General features: G+C 39.8%; 2 protein-coding genes across 2 annotated transcripts in view; one reads left to right on the forward strand and one right to left on the reverse strand.

The window, feature by feature from the left end:
* Window positions 1–7797, reverse strand: part of EXTL2 (exostosin like glycosyltransferase 2) — a 33380-nt gene extending 25583 nt beyond the window's left edge. The window contains exons 1-2 of the mRNA XM_044001554.1: window positions 7220–7797; window positions 3836–3909 (exon numbers count right to left, since the gene is read on the reverse strand). Coding sequence (XP_043857489.1) covers window positions 3836–3843 — 8 coding nt within the window. The 5' untranslated portion in view covers window positions 3844–3909; window positions 7220–7797. The remainder of the gene's footprint in view (window positions 1–3835; window positions 3910–7219) is intronic.
* A 2559-nt stretch (window positions 7798–10356) lies between these two features.
* Window positions 10357–22807, forward strand: part of SLC30A7 (solute carrier family 30 member 7) — a 73515-nt gene continuing 61064 nt past the window's right edge. The window contains exons 1-2 of the mRNA XM_044001551.1: window positions 10357–10742; window positions 10917–11018. Coding sequence (XP_043857486.1) covers window positions 10663–10742; window positions 10917–11018 — 182 coding nt within the window. The 5' untranslated portion in view covers window positions 10357–10662. The remainder of the gene's footprint in view (window positions 10743–10916; window positions 11019–22807) is intronic.

The raw sequence follows: 22807 nt of genomic DNA on the forward strand, positions 1-22807 counted from the left end.
AAGGGGTAAGGGAGAGAAAGAATGAAGAAAATTATCTCACATAAAAAAAGACATGCAAGGAAGAGCTTTTATAGTAGAAGGACAAGTAGGAGGGGAGGCAGGCAATGCCTGAACCTGACCCATATCTATCTATCTACCTACCTACCTACCATCCATCCATCCATCCATCCATCCATCCATCTATCCATCTATCTATCTATCTATCTATCTATCTATCTATCTATCTATCTATCTATCTATCTATCTATCTATCTATCTATCTCTATCTATCTATTTATCTATCTAATCTATCTATCTATCCTCAATTGGTAATAGAAATCTATCTTACCCAATAGGGCAATAGGAGGAAAAGGTGATATGATGGCATATTTAGAGAACCCTAGAGATTCAACTAAAAAAAATAAATGAAACAATCAACAACTTGAACAAAGTTGCAGGACATAAAATAAACCCACATAAATCATCAGCATTTCTGCTACCAACAAAACCCAGCAGGACAAAACAGAAAGAGAAATTCCACTTAAAATAATGACAGACAATATAAAATACTTGAAAGTCTACCTGCCAAAACAAACCCAGGGATTATACAATTACAAAACACTTTTCAAACAAATAAAGACATCTAAATAATTGGAGAAATATTAATTTGCTTCTGGGTAGGCCAAGTCAATATAATAAATATGACAATTCTACCAAGTTAATTTACTTATCCAGTGCCATACCAGTCAAACTACCAAATAATTATTTTATTGAGCTAGAAAAAACAATAAAATTTATCTGGAAGAACAAAAGGTCAAGAATATCAAGGAAATCAATGAAAAATATGAAGGAAAGAAGTCTAGCAGATTTTAAACTATATTTCAAGGCAGTAATTATCAAAACAATCTGATACTAGCTAAGAAATGGAGTATTGGATCAGTGGAGTGGATTAGGTACACAATACACAGTAGTAAATGACCTTAGCAATCTAGTGTTTGTTAAACCCAAAGATCCAGGCTTTGGGGATATAAAATCATCATCTGACAAAAATTGCTAGGAAAACTGGAAAGCAGTTTAGGAGAAACTAGGCATGAACCAACATCTCATACTGTATACCAAAATAATGTCAAAATAGATAAATGATTTAGATTTAACTGTGAAAGAGATTTAGGTGTTCTGATCAAGACAACGACTCAAGACAATTCCAAAGGACCTATGATGAAAAATGCCATTTACCTTCAGAGAGATAACTGATGAACTCTGAATGCAGATTAATGCATACTTTTCTGCTCTCTTTTATTGCCTTATTTTGTTTGTGTTTTCTTTTGTAACGGCTATTATGGAAATATGTTTTATATGACTTCATATGCATAAATATCAAATTGCTTGCATCCTCAAGGAGGGGAGAAGGATGGGCAGTAGGGGAAAAATTGGAACTCAAAATTTTAAAAATGATTGTTAAAATGTTTTATATGTAATTGGGAAATTTTTAATAAATAAGAAAGATGGAAAGGTAGGTTGGAGTCAGATTAAGAGGGGTTTAAAATGCCAAATAGAGGAGTTCACAATGGACTCTAAGAAACAGGGAATCACTGGAGCTTATTTAGTAGTGGAGTGAAATGGTCACAGTCTTGAGCTTCCCATATGTGAAAGCAACACTAATAATACCAATAATATTACATGTATGTAAATGGGTGATACAGTGGATGGAGTGAGGAAGATTCATCTTCATAAATTCAAATCTGGTGTCAGACACTAACTAGCTGTGTGATTCTGGGCAAGTCACTTAACCCTGTTTGCCTCAGCTACCTCATCTGTAAAATGAGCTGAAGGAAATGGCAAACCATTCCAGTATCTTTGCCAAGAAAACCCCAAATTTCTTTAAAAAGAGTTCGGCATGACTGAAATGACTAAATAACAACAACAACGTGACCTTGGGCAAATTGCTTAACTTCTTTAATCAGCTGCTTTATCAGTAAAATAGATATAATACTAACTATAATACCCATTTCAAATCATTCTAGTGACGTGCAGATATATACGTAGAGAGTAACTGAGAGACAGACAAAAAGACAGGTTAGTAGATAGACAGGCAGACAGACAGAGAGATAGCATGCACCTGTCTGGTGTATGTCACCTACTATATCCTCCATGAAACTGTCTCTGATTCCCTGAGTCTCCCTCCAATGGGCCAAAGCACCACCACCACCACCATAATATCTACCACCTTTCTTCAGATTCCAGTAGAGATATTTCTGGACCCTAAGTCCCAGATCCTCAGGAAAAAGAGTAACAGTCACACAATCTATCCTTCACACAGCTGTCAAAGAGATTTCCCTAAAGCTTATGTCTAATGATGTCATTCCCCTATTCAATAAACTCTAGTGGCTCTCTACTGATTCTAGAATCAATTAGTATTTCATCTTAACTCACCTTTTTATAAGTTTTTTAAAGTATACAATAATTAGTATAGTAGTCCATTATAAAAATTTACAAATAACATACTCATATTGAGTGGCATGTGAAGAAACTTTTTACTGAAATGAAAATGTGATAACAAAAACAAAGTTTAGTGACCCTGCTCTAGAACATGGTAAAAAACACCCTCGCTTCATGGAATGAACACTAGATTTGGAGTCAATGGGCCTCCGTAGGAAATCCAACTTAGTTACTGCTGCCCATCAGCTCTAAAGCAAGTCACTTAACTTCTCTGGCCTTCAGTTTCTTCTCTGCAAAAGGAGAGGGATGAAGTAGATGACCTCTGAGGTCTCTTCCAGCTTCTTTAGATCTATGATCCAATGAATACTTAGATCAGATGAACTGGTACAAATATGTTATATTCCTTCTCAGTAATACCTTTATGGTATACCAGGGTCTTACTCTATCAAGGCCAATATTATGGCCCTGATCTAGAGATGGTCTCTCTCTCTCTCTCTCTCTCTCTCTCTCTCTCTCTCTCTCTCTCTCTCTCTCCCCTCAACCTACTCCCTATGCTTTAATGATCTGAGGACACATTTGGTACTGTTTCCCCGGGGGCGCCAAAAGTGATAGTTACAGTCCTCGATGCATAATATGGTATATGAAGGAGAAAAGCGTGAAACAAAGCTGGAATAGAAGATTAGGACCTGGGCATGCAAAGCCTTTTAATGCCAGGCTGAGAGTAGGCTTTTTGTATAGACAATGGGAGAGAGAGCAGGGAGTGGTGCTGAAGATATCTGAGCAGGGGAATGACATTCATTCATTTATTTAATGAATATTTACTGAGAAGTTTTCAATATTTATTCAGCAAGGCACTGTTTTGGATGTCTGTGGATACCAGGTTCAGAGGTGTTCAAGGAAGATTACTCTTTCAGCAGTGTGTAAAATTCATTGGAAAAGGTGTTGGTAGGTTGAGGAGGCAGAATATTTGAGGTGGAAGGAATAATTAAGAGATGCTTGTTCAAGAGGGAGGTAATAAGAGCCTAATCCTAATTCACAGATAGGGGAGTGGTGGCCCAGTGTGAATAAGTGATTTCCCCAGAGTCACACAAGCAGTAAAAAGCCAGAGTTACAACTCGAGGCTCCTTAGCTTGTGTCTGGTCTACTACCATTGGCTGTGTCTTTCTCACGATCTTAATGCTTAGTTTAAAATTAATTATTTGAGGCATCATTTTATATTTACGTCTTCATTTATTTTGTCTTATTCTACAAAGAGAATGATAGTGTTTCATGGAATCAGACCAGGAAAGGGCCTTAAAGAGCATTCAGTCCAAGCCCTTGTTTCTGAACAGAAGTTTTATTTCCAAGGAATAAAAAATAATTTTGTATAGAAGAACTCAACAAAAATAACATCTCAAATAGAAGTCCTCAGACTTACCTCATCATGGCAAGTATTTTTGACTTCTCCCTCCTATCTTCTTATGATGGAGAGTAACAGCTTGTCTTGGCACTCTTAAGGGAATGAAAACACTTTTGTTGGTCTTTAGTTCAGCCAGCAAGAAAAATGAAAAACAGTGTTGCTTTCCCATAGGCTAAGTATTTATTTTTAGGAATTGGTTGTGCATTAGAATTTTCTATTTTGTTACCAAGACTTAAATTTACATAGCAATGAAGTGATCTCATAATGATAAAAATAATAATACATTTATAGTGGAGCTTCACCATACAAGACAGGCAGTGTTAGTATTATGATGCCCAGTTTTCAGATGTAGAAGTGGATAGAGGCTCAGAGGTAATAACTTCTCCACAGTCAAATGTCACACCAAACCTCAGCTAGGTGGCCAAGTACAGAACAAAAGACTTGGAGTCAGGAAGACCTGAATTCAAATCCTGTTTCTGACATACGCTAGTTGTGTTACCATGTGGCAAGTCACTTAATCTCTCTCAGCCTGAGTTTCCTCAATTGTAAAATGGAGATAATAATAGCATCTACCTCCCAGGGTTGTTGTGAGGATCAAAGGAGATAATACATGTGAAATGCTTTTTATACTTTAAAGCTCTATGTAAATGCTGGCTATTTTTATTATCAAAAAATATTTTTAAAAAACCATTTCTTTTGGGAAATGCAGAAAAGTAAAGAATTTATTTCCTGAGTATAACCCTTTGAAATATTGACACATGGGGCTAGATTTTGAGTCAGAGGACCTGGGTTTAAATGTTAGGTTTTTCACTAATTAGATGTGTGATGTTGGGCAAGTCAATTAACCCCTCTGAACCTGAGTTTTCTTATGGGTAAAATGAGGGGATTGAACTAGATTACCTCTAAGGTCTCTTCAAATATGTATGACCTCTGTGTGACATAAAGCCAAAACATGCCAGCAATTTTATCTGCGTATGCATTTAAATACCTGTGTCCACTAACCTTCAAGAGGGACTTATCAAATCTGTGTATTTCCCTCAGACCTGGGGAATCAGGACTCTAGACCTAAAGCATCCCACACTTATTGTTTTGTTGTTGTGTTTCTAGAGGGCTTAACATTATGGCAAAGGACTATGGACAGACCAGATATTGTTAACTTGAAGAAATTAAAGTGTAGGAAGAATTTCTTCACCATGGGAAACTGTGTTTTATTCAGAACAATAGAAATGTTTATACGACTTGCCGTTATTAATCTGTTAACATTTTATCTCTTTCTCAAAACATCCCAACAATCTGTTCCCCACCTTTCTCTCCGGCTGTTAAGATTTGTTGATTCTACTTTGTATAGCTACCCTATTTTATCTACTTTGCATACTTTCATTAATCTCCCAACTTCAGATACTTCCATTAATCTTAGCTGGCTAAGACCTTTGATTTTTTTTTTCCTTTCAAAGCTTATAAAATTAAGGCTACAGAGCTGGATGAGAAGCTTGTTCCACAGTATTCCTTCCTGTACTGAAAAGTTATCTCCCTTATAGCCATAAGTAATAAAGCTATGCCTTAATTAAACTGCAAATTACTATGCTTTGGGTTAATTCTTCAATGAATCCCAGCACAGTAGATACAACACATAGTAAGTATTCAATAAATGCTGGATTAATGGATGTAGTGTGCATAGATACTGTTTTAGCTAACAGCTATGTAGTAGCTTAATCGGCATCTTGTTACCCATCAAAGGATTATTAGTCTACCAAAATGAAGCAGATATAAAAACAGCAGGATTTTAAAACAGCAGAATCTAAAGCAGGCTTGCAGATAAATGTTAATGCTGAGTATCATCTGATGGTAGGTAATAATGTTCACGTTTCCTGCTGGCAAACATCTTTTTTTTATTTTCAAGAAGGCAATGGCACTGTGGCTGCCTTTGCCAGAAGTGCTCTTAGCCTTGCCCAGGTGGGTCTGTGCAGCTATTCTGTCCCCTCCCTCAAGTCCCCCCACCCAAGTCTACATGCTTAGTCTAGTGCAATTAATCAAAAGGAGTTTGGCCGACCTATGCCTTAAAATTTCCTAACAGAAATCTATATATAGAAATCTAGCTTTTAACACAATGTATGGCACATAGTAGGTGCTTAATAAATGTTTATTGATCTGAATGTTACCTGTTAAAGAAATCATTACTGTTTCTGTAATTTATTAGATACATTTCTTAAAAATTCGAGAGTATATAAAACAGTTAAATATTCTGACCCACATAAGCAGTCAAGAATTCGAACGATATGCTTGATGACTCACGTTTTATATCTGTGATGTCAATATCAATAAAGCTAATGAGTCTTTTGAATGTAAAACATGAATACACACAATATCTTCCAAAGATAAGGATCACTGAAGAGGAAATAAGGAAAGGGGGGGTACCAAGAAAAATTTCATTAGTATATTGGTACCTAGGTTGAAAATGACTTGTAAACAAAATCTCATTTTGACCAGAGAATGCTTTTGTTTCCTTTAAATAAATATGCATGCACACATATAACAACTGTTAGTTAAATTTTTAAAAGTAATGATGTATAAAGAAACATTTTCCCATCACAGAAGTCTTTCTCTGCATTCTGTCCCAGATGGAAAGATGCAAACTTAGCATTGCTTTGGGATCCAGGAAGAATCGTGAAAAAACGATATGACAGAAATTAAGCTTTGGTTCCTCCAGCTTGTTTCAAATCTGGAATGCAGGTTTCTCCTTTTGCCTATAGCCTCAGTCAGGGCTAGTGTGTTCTGGGCAATATAGCTAGAATATGGAGAATTTTACACTCAAAGTCTGATTGGACAAACAAGAAACTGAAATGCACCTGACCTTGGTAAGATTATGAAGAAAAGAGAAAAAATAGTTATTTCAATTTTGTATCTTCTACACATTTTACAACGTGAGCTCCCAACAAATTGCCATGAAACCGGTTTAGAGACCAGCTTATTTAGAATATTTGTCTATCATTTGTACAATGTAGTTTCCACTCAGGACTATTTTTCTTGAGCAATGCAGCAGAGTAGAATAGAGTCTCCTGTCATTTTGCTAGTCTTCCTCAACAATTTATATCCAAATTCTGCTATTTAAAACATTTTTACCCTTTTAAATAAAAAAAAATTAAAGTAAAAGAAGGTGGAGGAAAGTACTATTTTCAGTACTTTTTCCAGGATCCTCATTTTCACTTCAATGCAGTTACCTTTTCAATAGAAGCATTTAAATTCCTTAACACCAACTACGAGTAATTATTTTTTCCCCTTTAAATCAAGAACATGCTACTCTTCTTCACCCCCCTCCCCCCTTATGAATTTCCTAAACAAGAGAGAAATATACATGCTCATTACAGGACATTTAGAAGGGACGGTATTGTGTTGCCTTCTTACCTACAGAGTGCAGAGGATTGCAGTGTGGGCTAGCTGCTTTTATTTTCCTGATGGAGCACGGGTATCAGAAAAGGGAATGAGGCTCCTGCTGCTGCCCAGATCAAATTTTCTCATTTTGGCAAGATTAAACAGCGCGCAGAAATAATGTCTTCTAGGCTGGATTGATATGGAGTGGGAGGGGGGTAGCGGGGGGAAGCGCCGCCCCGCAACGTGAGATATTCCTAAAGGAAACAGTAACAGAGTGGCGATCTCTTCCCTTTCCTCCGAGAGCCACTTCCTGTTAGGGGAGCCAGAAGTACCCAAGAAGCTCTGTTTTGTAGTTTTCAACGCGCCCCCCAAAGCTTATCCTTCCGTTAAGCGTCTGTCCAGTTGATTCTTGCCCAAAGAAACAACTTTTAAGCATTCACGGGGTTTACCCAATGTCCTAGCTATATATTTTTTTCCTGTGATGAAGCCACAATGACCATTTCTGAGCTGTATTAAATACTCTCTAGAATGTTTCAATTCGAACGGAAGGCGACAATGGAGCACACAGAATCGGGTTACTGTAACGATCTCCAGGCGATTTACTTTGCTTTTTGTAATCCACGTTCACATCTGATTTTACAGACAGATGATGATGATTACCCCCACATGCAGAAATCCGCAAGATACTTCCCTTAAAAAAAATCTCCCTAACTCTTCTTCTTTTTTTTTTTTTAGTTTTTTTTTTTTAGTGAGGAAATTGGGGTTAAGTGACTTGCCCAGGGTCACACAGCTAGTAAGTGTTAAGTGTCTGAGGCCGGATTTGAACTCAGGTATTCCTGACTCCATGGCCGGTGCTCTATCCACTGTGCCACCTAGCTGCCCTTCCCTAACTCTTCTTAATGAAGCGCTGATGGTAGAATTGTGCAGATGGTGATTGTTATCTCTCAATGCTGCCATCCTCTTTAAGAGCCTGAGCTTCATTCAACAAATACAAAAAAATGACCTGGAAGCATGCATGCATATATATATGCCTAAATATTGGTCCATTCTCTCAACAAGCATTTCTTAAGCGTCCACTACTTACAAAGCATCCTTGCAGGTATTGAGGAGATACAAAGACAAAAACAAAAACTAAACAAAACCCCTCCCAAGTTCTCCTGCCCTAAAAGACCACACACTCTATGGGGAAGTCAGTGATTTCTAGTTTAATTACAAGATAGTTTGAGGAGATAGCATTAGTAACTATGAAGGATCTGGAAAGTTTTCCCTTAGGAGATGGCACTTGATCTTTCAAGATAGCCCTGAAAGGATGCATTCTGGAAAAGAGGGACAGCCTGGGTAAATAAAGGCATGGCTGTGTTTGGGAAACAAGTGACTAAGTGTGAAGAGGAAGAATGTGGAAGTCCTCTTCTCAGAGTAGACATTACTCTGAAATTAGTCCCTAATTTCAATTGTGGCGGGGGAGGCGGGGAGGAAAGGAAGGACAATTTGCTGTTGGCCAAATTCTAAACGTTAAAATAACCCATTCCGTAAACTGAACCAAAAATATTAAATTATCTCAGTGCACCTGGTGGGAGTGTGATATACATTGAGATGGTGACTTAAAAAAAATACGAGTCACCGAATAAAACTGTGACACATAATATTGTAAGTATTTTGCAACATGAGAGAGCCAATGCAAGACAGTCTGGATGCCTAGAAAATTTAAATAGATAAAAGAGAAAGGGGGGGGGGGAGAATGGAGCAAGAAAATGAAGGACAGGAGTCTCCAGAAATTTATCAATCTAATGATAAAGAAAGCTGGCTGTTATCTCTGAGGAGCAAATCTCAGAGTGGAAATGATGGACAATTGGGTGAAGTCACTTGTCGAGAATGCATAGTATATCATCCATGGAAGATGACTTGAAGGGGACCAGGGATAAGGACTTTAACAAACATTCCTAGGAGAGGAGGAGGGTAAGCATGGTCTAGTAGAGTAAAAAAGAAATATGCGGTACAAGACCCATGCCTGACACTTTATAGACCTTGAAGCGTTATAAAAATGAAATTATTATTGTTGTTACCTGTGGGATCTTGGCACATGCCACTTAACCTCTCAGCCTCAGTTTCCTTATTATAAAATGTATGTGCATCGGGTTTCCTCGGTTAGAATGTAAGCATCTTGAGAGTAGGGATTATTTCCCTTTTGCTTGTTGATTGATGAAAATTTGGAGTTGATCGCCTTCAAGATACCTTCCAGTTCCAAATCTATGATCTTGCGGGTGATGTATTCTGGACCTCCCATTTCAAATAAGATAACGTGTAAAGGGCTTTAAAAGCGACTAGATAAATATTAGCTCTTATTATTTTCTCATCTGTAAAACGCAGGAGTTGGACAAGATGATCTCCTAAAAGGTCAAATGAAAATACACATGAAAAGCTTCGCAAACCTTAAAGAGCTATCTAAAGGCTAGCTATCGGCTCCCTCAGCAGCATTCTAAATCCTAATTCTAAATCCTGCCAATTTCAGTGAACTCTGTAAGTGTTTGTGTATGGGGCTGGAGGCTGGGGGGGGGGGGGGAGGCGCAACTCATACTTCATTTAACGAAGCCAACCTTAACCAATTAGTGACGCACCCTCCACCACCTCTACTCCAAGATAGTTTGCAATTTTGTATTGCCTACATTGGGGCTTTAGGTGTCACGGTGAGTGGCTAGCGCGCTGGCCGGAGAGTCAGGAAGTCCTGAGTTCCAGCACACTCCAGCTGTCTCGCCCTGAACAAAGTCACTTATCCTCTGCCAGCCTCTGTTTCCTCGTCCGAAAAAGGAAAAATGATAGCATCTACTTTCCAAGGTTTGGGGGAGGATAAAATGATATAATAATATTTGTAAAGCGCTTTGCCAAATCTTAGAGAGCTAGATGAATGTTATTTATCATCATCATATTTATTATTTAATCTTCTTCTTCCCGGATACGGTTAGAATGCATCAGAATGTGTCTCCACCGCAGTCTCAGTGCCAGAGCCGCGTCCCTTTGCTTCTACATAACTGCTCTATTCTCCTGGCTAGAGCTGAGCCCTCCAAGCCTCCCTCCACTCAGCGCCAGCTCTGCTCTAGTTCGGCCTCAGTCAGGCCCCGCCCCTAAGCCAGCCGAAAGCCCCGCCCACTACGGTGCTGGACCCGGGCAGCTCCGGCTCCCCGTCTCTTTTCCGTCCCAGGGCGCAGACTCGCGACCTGCCGGGCCGGAAGTCGCAGTGTCCCGGTGTGTGTGTGTGTGTGTGTGTTGTGTGTGTATGTGAGAGTGTGTGTATGTGAGTGTGTGAGTGTGTGTGTGTGTGTGTGTGTGTGTGTGTGTGAGAGAGAGAGAGAGAGAGAGAGAGAGAGAGGGGATCGCGGACGGGTCCCGGCTGGTCTGGGCTGAGTGGTCGCTGCAGCTTCCGCCGCTGCCTCAGCTGGGGAGGAGGGGAGCGGGGAGCGGGCCCGCCGGCCGGGGCGAAGATGCTGCCCCTCTCCATTAAGGACGATGAATACAAACCCCCCAAGTTCAACCTGGTCCGCAAGATCTCGGGCTGGTTCAGGTGAGGGGCGGGGGGAAGGGGGCAGCCGCGGGAGGAGAGAGGGGGCCCGGCTCTCCATCCTCCCCGGGATCGGCCGGGTCTCCCCGGACTGCAGTGGGGCCCTCCGCGAGTCCCGCTTCCAGCGCCAGCTCCCCCTGAGCCGGGCTCTGCCCTACGTGTCTGTGCCTCTTCCAGGTCCATCCTCTCGGACAAGACCTCCCGGAACCTGTTCCTGTTCCTGTGCCTGAACCTCTCCTTCGCCTTCGTGGAGCTGCTCTACGGCATCTGGAGCAACTGGTAACCGGCCTCGGCGGGGCCGGGCTGGACCGGGCTGGGCGGGCGGGGCGGGGCGAGCGCCCACTGTGCCACGTCGCTCTTCTTCCCCAGCTGCTGCTGCTGCTCTTACTACTCCTATCCCTGCCTGCTTTCCCATCCCCACGGCAAACTCCCAAGATGAAGGCCACTGCGAGTGGGGAGAGGGGCCCCTGTCACTCAGCAGTGGCGGCCCCCTCCTCTCCAAGACGACTGGAGAGTGTCGTCCCTTCCGCCCATAGCTCTGCCCACTCTCCTTGCTGGGATTGGAAGGGACCTTTCTTTCCCACCCGTACTTGCCAGTTCTCCGAGGGTGGTGGTGGCAAGTGTGTGGGCGGGTGGGAAGGAAGAGGAATGACTCTTCCTTAGACTTGACCCCACGAGTTTAGAGCTTGGTGACGAATACTATTGAGGTTACCTCCTCTGGCTGCTTTTAGAATGGAAGTGGTGAAGGGAGCTTAAAAAGGATGTCTGAGAAGTATGTGTCTGGGTCTTTTTCTCTTCCTCTTTGCCTATGTTTTGTTTAGCCTAGCAGGGGAAGGTTTTTTGTGACATGATTTCTCTCCTTGGTGCTGAGGGATTAGTTGTGATTTTTTTCCCCCTTCAAAGTCTTCAGGATCAAGTTTGCATGTTTAACTGTCTCACTCAGCTGAGGCTGTGATTTTGTGAGGGAAGTTTTGGACCTTTATAAGAAGAAGTTGTGTTTTTAGAGGAGGAGGATACCAGTACACATGGTCTTTCTCCTTCAGGAAAAAGGGGTTGAATGATTTAAGGTCCTATTGGGTTGTCACTTGCTAAAACAAGCTAGGTATCCTTTTGGCAATTGATCTTTGTGCTTCATTTTTTCTTTATTAAATATCTCCTGGCCGCTGTTATTGAAGCTGTCATTGGTCTCTCTTGAGATTGGGAAATTATTGGTGCCAGCTTTTATGAAAGTTCTTCAGGAAAAAAATTTTACTTGGATATAGACCTCTTTCAGTAATAGAAATTGTTTAACTTTTTTTTTTATTTCGAAAGGTCAAAATTTTAACATATTATATATATTTTTTCTTTTTCTTGGGGGGGGGGCCAATGAGGGTTAAATGACTTGCCCAGGGTCACACAGCTAGTGTCAAGTGTCTGAGGCCGGATTTGAACTCAGGTCCTCCTGAATCCGGGACCCATGCTTTATCCACTGCACCACCTAGCTGCCCCTTTAAAAAAAATGTATACTATATTTTCTAAAAGCACCTCTTTGCTTGTACTTTGTCATGACGTATTAAAAATCATCATGCTGTAGTCATCATTCATTACAAATGCACTAAGATTTTTTCTTTTTAGTATGTCATAACATATTCTGGGTCAGACAACTTTCAAAATCGTGTACATACATGTTGGCTGTATTGCAGAAGCTCTTCAATGTAGCTTTCATAATTATATTAGTGCACAAATCTGAATTGAGGAATTAAGGAAATGCCTGACTGGAGCTTGTTGTTCAATCTTGTCCTCATCACGGCCCCATTTAGGGTTTTCTTGGCAGAGATACTGGAGTGGTTTGCCATTTTCTTCTCCAGCTCATTTTACAAATGAGGAACTGAGGCAAACAGGGTGAAGTGACTAGCCCAAGGTCTAACATAGTTAGCTAAGTGTCTGAAGTTGGATTTGAACTCAGGAAGAGGGTTCTCCAGGCCCAGGTCTCTATCCACTACACCATCTGCTTAGAACTTCCCTATTTCTGCTGATGCCCTTACTGCTGTGTTTTTCCAGTCACCCAAGTTCAAAAGCTTGGAGTCATCCTTGACTTTTATTTCTCCCTCAACACCCATATCCAATCATTTGGCAAGTCTTACTGATCCTGCTTCCTCACTTCTCACATCCATTCTCTTCTATAATCTCTACCCCAAGTCCTATCCTCATCACTCTTCATGTGGACTATTGCAATATGCTCCTCATTGGGCTCCCTGCTTCTAGTCTCTTCCCTCTCTAATCCATCCCCCCATTTTAACTTCAAATCAGTATCACTAAAAAAAAACCTCAGAAATTTGCAATAGCTCCACATTGTCTTTAGGATAAAATACAAAATTATCAGCTTGACATTTAAAGCCCTCCACAATCTGACCCCCATCTATGTTTCCACTCTCAGTTCATACTGTTCCCCTTCCAACACTCCATTCCGGTCAAACTGGTCTGCTTGCTCTTCCTGGACTGACTGCCCGTGTTGCATCCCAGCACTTTTACTTGGTTCCTTATGACTGGAGTGCACTCTGTCTCCATCTTTAGCTTCTATCAAAGCACAGCTCAAGTGCCACTTCTTCCTGGAGGCTTTTCTGACCTCCTCAGTTTCTGGCACTCTCTCACTGTGTTGAAATTACTTTGTAATACTTTGTATAAACTTTATACTTACTTCCTCTACATCCGTATATTGTCTTTGCTTTCTCTCTTCTGTGACATCTTTTCTCTTTCCCCTCTCCCCCCAAGCTCTTTGAGGGCAGAGATTGTCTTGTTTTGTATTCCTTGTACGTGTAATAGGCTTGTTGAATTGGTTATACTGTATTGTTTAGTGATTTGTTTCAGTGTGATATAGTTGAAAGAGCATTGGATTTGCAAAGGGCTTGAGTTTGGATGTTACCTCCACTACTGTTACCTGGGTGATTTTGGGCAAAGCACTTGGCCTCTCTGGGCCTCAGTTCCTTTATCTATAAATGGGATTGGACTAGATCTCTAAGGGCTCTTCTACTTTAAAATTCTATTACAATGTAACTAGAGTTTCCCACATAGTGTGATTATGGTAATGCAGATATGGCCTGGTATTCTTAAAGCATGTTTTCTGGAGGGCCGCTAGATGGCGCAGTGGATAAAGCAGTGTCCCTGGATTCAGGAGGACCTGAGTTCAAATCCAGCCTCAGACACTTGACATTTAACTAGCTGTGTGACCCTGGGCAACTCACTTAACCCTCATTGCCTTGAAAATAAATGAATGAATGAATAAATAAATAAGCAAGCAAGCATGTTTTCAGTCTTTATAATCTTGCCCTTATAAAAATCCTAGAGTGTGGTAGATAGAATGGAATTGAAAGCTAGAGACCTGGGTTTGAATCCTGCCACTGATACTTACTAATTGTTTGACTCCAGACAAGGCATTTAACTTCTCTGATCCTCAGTTTCTTAATCTGCAATTAGGAATAATAATACTTAGACATAGGTGTTGTATGGATAAGAGAAGATGTTAGATGCCAGAAGATTTTAATTCCCACCTGTGATTCTTGCTTGGCAGTGGAATCCTGGGGCAAGTCTTTTAAAGGGCTCATTGTCCCCTGGTAATTCTCCCAGAGTTCAGTTGCTGAGCACCTGCTTTTCTGCTTCAGGGTAGAACAAAGGCATTTTCCTTACTGGTAACTACTTATGCCAATAAAGTTACAGCTCAGTAGAACAAACAAATCCAAAAAACTACCTGGACCAGCTAACTAAGTGGGGTATAGTGTGGAAAGAATTTTCAAACTTGAAGATACTGTATAGATGCAAACTGTTAATACTGTTACAGAAACACACAACTCTACACAACAACAGCTTCAGGGAATGAAAAGAATATTGAATTTTGAACAAAATCAAAAATTGGCTGTTGAAGGGCCCCAGGTTCAACCTATAGGATGATTTGTTGAAGAAATTGGGAATGTTTAGTGTGGGGAATAGAATGTGCCAAGGGAAAATGATTACTGTCTTCAAGTTTTTGAAGAGATGTCACACATCAGAAGGGTTCAGTTTTGTTCTTTTTTACTTCAGAGAACAGAATTAAGAACATTGAGTGGAAAGTTCAAAGAGACCAGTTTAGGCTAGATGTAAACAACAATTTAGTAACTATTACAGCCCCGTAATGAGGTGCTTCAGGGGGTGATGTGTCCCCCTTCTACCCTCTCTAACACCCATTGGAGGTCTTCCAGCAAAGGCAGGGAGATAATTATTGGCTGTGTTGTTGGGGGAATATGTTTTTAAGATATGAATTAGATTGCTGCTAAGGTCAAGCAATGAACCAATCAATAAACACTAGTCAAGGTCCTTCTATATGCCATGAACTGTGCTAAACAATGAGAATATAAAAAGATGCAAATGACAGATCCTGACCTCAAGGAGCTCACAATCTAATGAGGGAGACAACCAATGAGTTAAAAAAAATACAAATAAGCTCTATACAGGGCAAATAGATTCATAGCGGGAAGCCACTAGAATTAAAAGGGGTTGGGAAAGGCTTCCTTTAGATGATGGGATTTTAGCTGGGACTTACAGGATGCCAGTGATGTCCATAGGCAGAGATGGGGAAGGAGAACATTCCAGGCATGGGGGACAGTCAGAGACATCAGGAACTGAGAGAAGGAGGGTCTTGTTTGTCTAACAGCCAGGGGGCTATGGTTATTGTAACCTACTTGGAAACTCTGTAATTTTAATTTCAGTTCTGACACTGGCTACATGACCTTGGACAAGTCATTTAACCTGAGCCTTACTTGTCTATAAAATGGGATTTTTAATTCTTGCCCCATACGATTTATAAGATTGTTCTGAGTATTTCATTGAAATAATAAAGTTCAGACACTGTGATAAGCACTGGGGATGAAAACAAAACAAAGCAAGCCTCTGCCTTTGAGGAGTTCACATTCTAATGGGGGAAGACAACACATATGAGACAGTGTTGACCAGGGAGGGAAGTTTTAGCTTTAGTAGTCACATGGTTGTAGATGAAGTCACAGAACATTTGAATCACATGTCCTTTTCTAGAATGGCACTGTTGATTTGTTTCTGTTCCAGGGCTTGTGGTGGAAAATGGGGAGGTGAGTGGGAATGGCATGGCATGAAGATGTCCAGAGCGTAGCAGTCCTGTTGCTCTGGACAGATCTGTTCTAGAGAGCTCTTCCCAATCAGGAATGGAGTGGGAGAGTCTGGTCAGAGGGGAGAAGGTGTGGCATAAAGATGGATGGAAACACATCAACTTAATAGTTTGTGGTTCTGATGAAGGACTCATATAAACACATGGCATCTGCTTCCTCTGATTTCTGTCCATAGTCAGGCTGTAAGAGGGAAAAAACCAAAAACTCTTCATCAAAGTGATGTTTTGGAGTAGATAAAGAGAGAGGAGATAAGAGGAGACCAAGTGGCAGAACGTTTTTACAAATTTGGTTTTTGTAGTATGATTGAACAGTGATAACTCCCTCCCCTGAAACATTCTGTCTACTTCTGTTAAAAAAACCCCACCTCACTTCTAAACTACTTCTATACACATACACACACATACGTGCACATGCTAATAGAGAAAGGGTCAGGTTAATATGATCACTTTCTCCTTTGGCATTTTGGGCCCAACAATTTTTTTTTTACTTGCTAATTCAATAAGGGAGTCTGGATATTGGCTTAATTTCATTGCTATATAATATTTATATTCATTGGTAGAAAATAATGAATAATTCTTTCAGTGACACAAAATTCTTTTTTAAACTTAAGTACATTAAGACTCAGCCTCTATCCTAGTTCAAGCCCTTATAACTTTTTGCCTGGCTGTTGTAATAGTCTTTAATTAGTCTCTCTGCCTCAAATTTCTCTCTACTCCACTTCATCTACCACTCAACTGCCCAGGTGATTTTCCTGAAGTGTACTTTTGATCATGCCATCTTCCACACTCATTAAATTCCAGTGGCACCCTCTTATTTCATGTATGAAATTTGAAGTCCTTTCTTGAGCATTTAAACCTAAACATAACCTGCCTCGGGGCAGCTAGGTGGCACAGTGGAAAGAGCACTGGCCCTGGATTCAGGAGGACCTGAGTTCAAATCCGACCTTAGACACTTTATACATGTACTAGCTGTGTGACCCTGGGCAAGTCACTTAACCCCAATTGCCTCACAAAACACAAAAAACAAAAATAAAAAAACAACATAGCCTGGCTCTTCCTACCTTTCTAGTTTTCTTACACATAATTCCCCTCCATTTACTCTTTAGTTATACTGTTCTTTTTTTTTTTATGAGATATTTTATTTTTTCCGTTACATGTAAAGATAGTTCTCAACTTTTGTTTATACATGCTTTACAATTTCAGATTTTTCTCCCTCCCTCCCCTCCCTCCCCCCTCCCCTAGACAGCAGGTAATCTGATATAGGTTATATCTATATATCTCTATACATATAGATATAGATATATATACACACAAATATATATACACATAATAACATTAATCCTATTTCTGCATTAATCCTGTTACAAGAGAAAGAATCAGAGCAGTGATGCAAAACCTCAAAATAGAAAAAAAAAAACAACAGCACCCAAAACAAAAGAAATAATATGGTTCAATCAGCTTCTATACTCCACAGTTCTTTCTTTCTTTTTTTTTCTTGGATTTGGAGATCCTCTTCTATCATGAGTTCCCTGGAACTCTTCTGTACCATTGCATTGGTGAGAAGAATATAGTCCATCACAGTAGGTCAACACTCAATGTTGATGATACTGTGTACAATGTTCTCCTGGTTCTGCTCATCTCACTCATCATCAGCTCACGTAAGACCCTCCAGGTTTCTCTGAACTCTTCCTGCTCATCATTTCTTACAGCACAATAGTATTCCATTACGTTCATATACCACAACTTGTTTAGCCATTCCCCAATTGAGAAATGGTCAAAGGATATGAACAGGCAGTTTTCTGATGAAGAAACCAAAGCTATCTATTCCCATATGAAAAAATGCTCTAAATCTCTAATGATTAGAGAGATGCAAATTAAAACAACTCTGAGGTACCACCTGACACCTATCAGATTGGCTAAAATGACAAAAAAGGAAGATAATAAATGTTGGAGAGGCTGTGGGAAAATTGGAACACTAATGCATTGTTGGTGGAGCTGTGAGCTGATCCAACCATTCTGGAGAGCAATTTGGAATTATGCCCAAAGGGCGATAAAGCTGTGCATACCCTTTGACCCAGCAATCCCACTTTTAGGTCTTTTGCCCAAAGAAATCATGGAAGGGGGAAAGGGACCCACATGTACAAAAATATTTATAGCTGCTCTTTACGTGGTAGCAAGGAATTGGAAGTTGAGGGGGTGCCCATCAATTGGGGAATGGCTGGACAAGTTGTGGTATATGAATACAATGGAATACTATAGTTATACTGTTCTAATGACTGTTCCTTTAAAGAGGACACTCCATCTCTCATCACCATGTCTTATCATAGGATTTCTCCCATGTTTAGAATGCTCTTTTTTTCCTTACTTCTACCTCTTCATTTCCCTAGCTTCCTTAAAGATTCAGTTCAAAATCCACCTTCTGCAGGACAATTGTCCTGGGCTCCCTAGCTACTAGTTCCTTCCCTGCTGAGATTACCCTTCATATATTCTTTATATGTTTTGTATATACCTTGTTATTTACATGTTGTCTCTTCTAATATGTGATGGCAAAAGGATTTCTTTTTCCTTTCATTATACCCCCAGTACTTATACAAATACAAATATAGTACTTAGCACACAGTACCTGGCACATAGTGTTTTAATAAATGTATGTGGATTAACTGTCTGACAAAGGGACATGACTCTCTTAGATATTGTATACCCAATATAATTCCCTAAAAGTGAACTTTTTGACTTTCTGAGTGTTTGCAGAAGTAGGTAGGGAGCTAGTTGTGGATGGCCTTAAATCCTAGGCCAAGAAATGTGAATTTTATCCTGTGTAAGCAATAAGGATAGAGCTACTGAAGGTTTTTTCAATAAGGAAGTGACACAGCCATACTCCTGCTTTGAGGAAGATTATTTTGTAGCTTTGTGGAGTATAGAATAACCAGAATAAATTATTAGAAATAGGGAGATCGATTAGGAGGTTATTATAGTAGTCTGGCAAGAGGTCATGAGAACCTGAATGAGCATGATGACTTATATGAATGGAGAGAAGGGAACCAATAGGAGAGATGTCTTGGAGGTATATTAGACAAGAATTGGTAACTGACTAGATATAGGGAGCTGAGAGAGAGAGGGGAAGGAGTTAAGGATGACAGATTATACACCTCAGTGCTTAATTTAAACAACAAATAATCCCATTCTATTCAGTTAATTACCTATAAATTTTAAACACCCTAAAACCCCTTTTGCATAGTTTTCCTATATGCTGAGTTTATATTTTGAAAGTCCTGTCTATCTATATTTCTGGTTTTGTTCCTGGAGTTCTCCATAATTAATTGTGGAGTCATTCCTTTTACAGAAGTTATAAATGTACTTTATAAAACATTAGTAGTTTTAAAAGACAAAATCAAAACAATCAAGCCATTTCTAGTTTATAATATTTTAAATAAGTCTGCTCTATTTTTCTGTCATGATTTATTGAAGTCTGATTTGAATGGCAAAGTAAACAACCTCAGGTATTTCCTATGTTGCATTACCATTCATAACATTATTTCTTTCTTTTAAAAATATTTTTTAAATTCATCTTTATTTTCAGTTCCTAATTTCCCCCACTTCCCCCTCCCTCACCTATTGGAAAGTCACAAAAAACAAAACCTGTTACAAATATGCATATGTGGTGGATAATTAATAATAACTGAGGAAATAATTTGAGCTATACTATTTATTCACAAAATGTACATAATAAATGGGTCAGTGGACTCCCCAGTTAGTCCAAAGACTCTGAATACAGAGTAAGACAGATTTTTATGTATTAAAGACAATTAAATAAGACCAATTAATTAAAAGAAAACAATTAACCTGGTACAAAATTAGGTAATCTGATTTGTAATTGAAGAAAAGTTGAAGGACTTTCCAAGTTGGGAAGGGAAGAGTGAACAGATATTGTTCCCTACAATCAGAAAAAGAGGTGTCCCACTTCCTATAAGTGTCTCTGTATTCAATCAAAGGAGCAAGGAAACAATAAATGATTGACCAGTATGGTACCAGTTTTCAGATAAGATATTTTAGTTGCTTGAGATATATAATGGTGAGGAACTCTTTGCATCAGTCTTTGGATCTGACTGGGTTCCTAGTCAGCATAATGTAGGTCCTTAGTTAAGAATCTTTAAATGGGGGCAGCTAGGTGGCTCAGTGGATAAAGCACTGACCCTGGATTAAGAGGACCTGAGTTCAAATCCAGCTTCAGACACTTGACACTTACTAGCTGTGTGACCCTGGAAAAAGTCACTTAACCCTCATTGCCCCACAAAAAAAAAAAAAAGAATCTTTAAATGACAGGTAGAGGTAATCTATTTTCCCAGTTCAAACAATGCAATAAAGTTTTCTTATAATTCTCATAATCGAATAAAGTTTTATCACACAACAGAAATTGGACAAGACCCATAATTGAATAGAAAGGTAACTGAGCTAGTTCCAGAATTGAGTCACAAGATAGAGTCATTGTGATTCACCCAATTCCCACAATTTTCTCAATTCCTCTTTTTGATTCATGGGAGAAGGACCAGCCCACTTCCCCCCATGGATCATTTGTCTATAAGCCAAATCTGTAAGGTTTTCATATATTCATAATCAGAATTATGTAAGTCATGTTACAGATCAAACTACTTAGGAAGCTCACATGTTACCAAGGGAACCAAGAAGACCCAGTAGACATAAACATCTTCAAGACAGAAGGCTGGGGCAGCTAGGTGGCACAGTGGATAGAGCACCGGCCCTGGATTCAGAAGGATCTGAGTTCAAATTTGGCCTCAGACACTTAACACTTCCTAGCTGTGTGACCCTAGGCAGGTCACTTAACCCCAATTGCCTCACCAAAAAAAAAAAAAAAGGAGTTAATGCTCCTTCTTGAGAACTTGTGTCCTTCATGCCTCTCTTGTGCACTTCATTCAAATGTGTCTTATTTGTGTACATTTTATATCTTCCTAGTCTTTTTTTTTTGGCAGGGCAGAGAGGGTTAAGTGACTTGCCCAGGGTCACACAACTAGTGAGTGCCAAGTGTCTGAGGCAACATTTTAACTCAGGTCCTCCTGAATCCAGGGCTGGTGCTTTATCCAGTGCTCTACCTAGCGGCTCCCTCAAGTTCTTTTTTAAGCTCCTTAATAGTAAATACTTTTGTTCCCGGGTTTTGGCACCAAAAAAAAGAAAAGAAAATAGTAAGTACTATGCATTCATCATTTCCCTTAACTCCTAGAATTTAGTAACCTTGGATTTAGCTGGTTCTTAATAAATTTGGATTCTGTGGTATGATGGTTCTAGGAATTTAGAGAAGTGAGAGGTTATTATGGCTTTAGGTTAATCAACAAGCATTTATGAACTACCTCTTATATGCCAGTCACTGTACTAATCACAGGGAATTTGAAGAAATGCAAAAAAACCAAAAGACCCCAAACCCCAATACCTGCTTTAAAGGAGTTCACAGTCCCAATGGGAAAGACAACACATGAACAACTATGTGCAAAGATGATACATTCAGGATAAATTGGGAGCAGTCTCAGAGGAAAGGCACTAAGAATAGGGAGTGGCTGGGAAAGGCTTCTTGAAGAAGGTAGGACTTTAGCTGTGACTTGAAGAAATCCAGGGAAGCCAGGAGGAAGAGATGAGGAAGAAGAAAGTTCTAGGCTTGGGGGAAATATACTACCCTTCTAAAATTCAGTCATTTTTCAGTTGTGTCTGACTCTTCATGACCCCATTTGGGACTTTCTTGACAAAGATACTGGAGTGGTTTGCTGTTTCTTCCTCCAACTCATTTTATAGATGAAGAACTGAGGCAAATGGGGGAATTGACTTGCACAGGGTCACATAGCTATTAAGTGGCTGAGGCTGGATTTGAACTCATAAAGATGAGTCTTTCTGACTCCAGTTCTCTAGGTGCCCCAAGAGAAATATTATTATGCAGCATTCTTTTCTTTCACAGAATATGTGCCAGAGGATAATAACAGGGTTGTTGTGAGGATCAAATGAGATAATACTTGTAAAGTACTTAGCACGGTCTCTGGCAAGTAATATGCACTATATAAATGCTTATTCCCATTCCCCTTCTCCATATTGGAGTGGGGAGAGACCTGAGTCAGGGAGACCAATTAGAGTGTTGAAATTGTCTAGGGAAGAGGTGATGAGGGACTGATCTAAAGTAGTGACTGAGTAGAAAGAAGGAGTTAGATGTAAGAGATGTTGTAAAGGTAGAAATGGCAACATTTGACAACTGAATAGCTATGTGGGGTAAGGAAGAGTGAGAGCTTAAGGATAATGCCTCAGTTATATACCTGCTAGACCAGAAGAATGGTAGTCCCTTGACAAAAATTGGGAAAATTTGGTAGAAGGATGCATTAGGGGAGGAAGAGAAAATGAGTTTTGTATTAAACTTAGCTGAGTTTGAGATGGACTCTGGGAGACCCAGTTTAATATGTCTAATAGGCCATTGAAGATATGACTTTGGAGCTTGAGAAACTGGGACTGAATAGAGAGATCTGTGAGTCATGTACAAAGAGATGGTAACGGCCCATGGGAGCTAAAGAGGTAACCAAGAGAGAATATATATAGAGAAGAGAACTCATGACAAAGCCTTGGGGTACACCTATAATTAGGAGAAGTGAATGTTGGAAGAATGGCTTTAATGACAGCACCCTCTTAGTTCAAGTTCATTGTTAGGATGAAATGAGGCATTTGCAAGTCACTGAACATTTAATGTAGAAGGTTTACTTTGCCAGCCCCAGCAACAATATGCAACAGGGACACAGTGGCACTTAGCCTCTCTGAATGTGGCCCCTTTCATCTCCATCTGGAAATGCATCTAGTCAGTAAGTCATCAGGATATGGCACAGTTGGTGGCCCAATGCATAGAATGCTGGGCCTGGAGTCAGGAAGATGTGAATTC

Source organism: Dromiciops gliroides, chromosome 4 (assembly GCF_019393635.1).
Source record: "Dromiciops gliroides isolate mDroGli1 chromosome 4, mDroGli1.pri, whole genome shotgun sequence".
Taxonomy (NCBI): domain Eukaryota; kingdom Metazoa; phylum Chordata; class Mammalia; order Microbiotheria; family Microbiotheriidae; genus Dromiciops; species Dromiciops gliroides.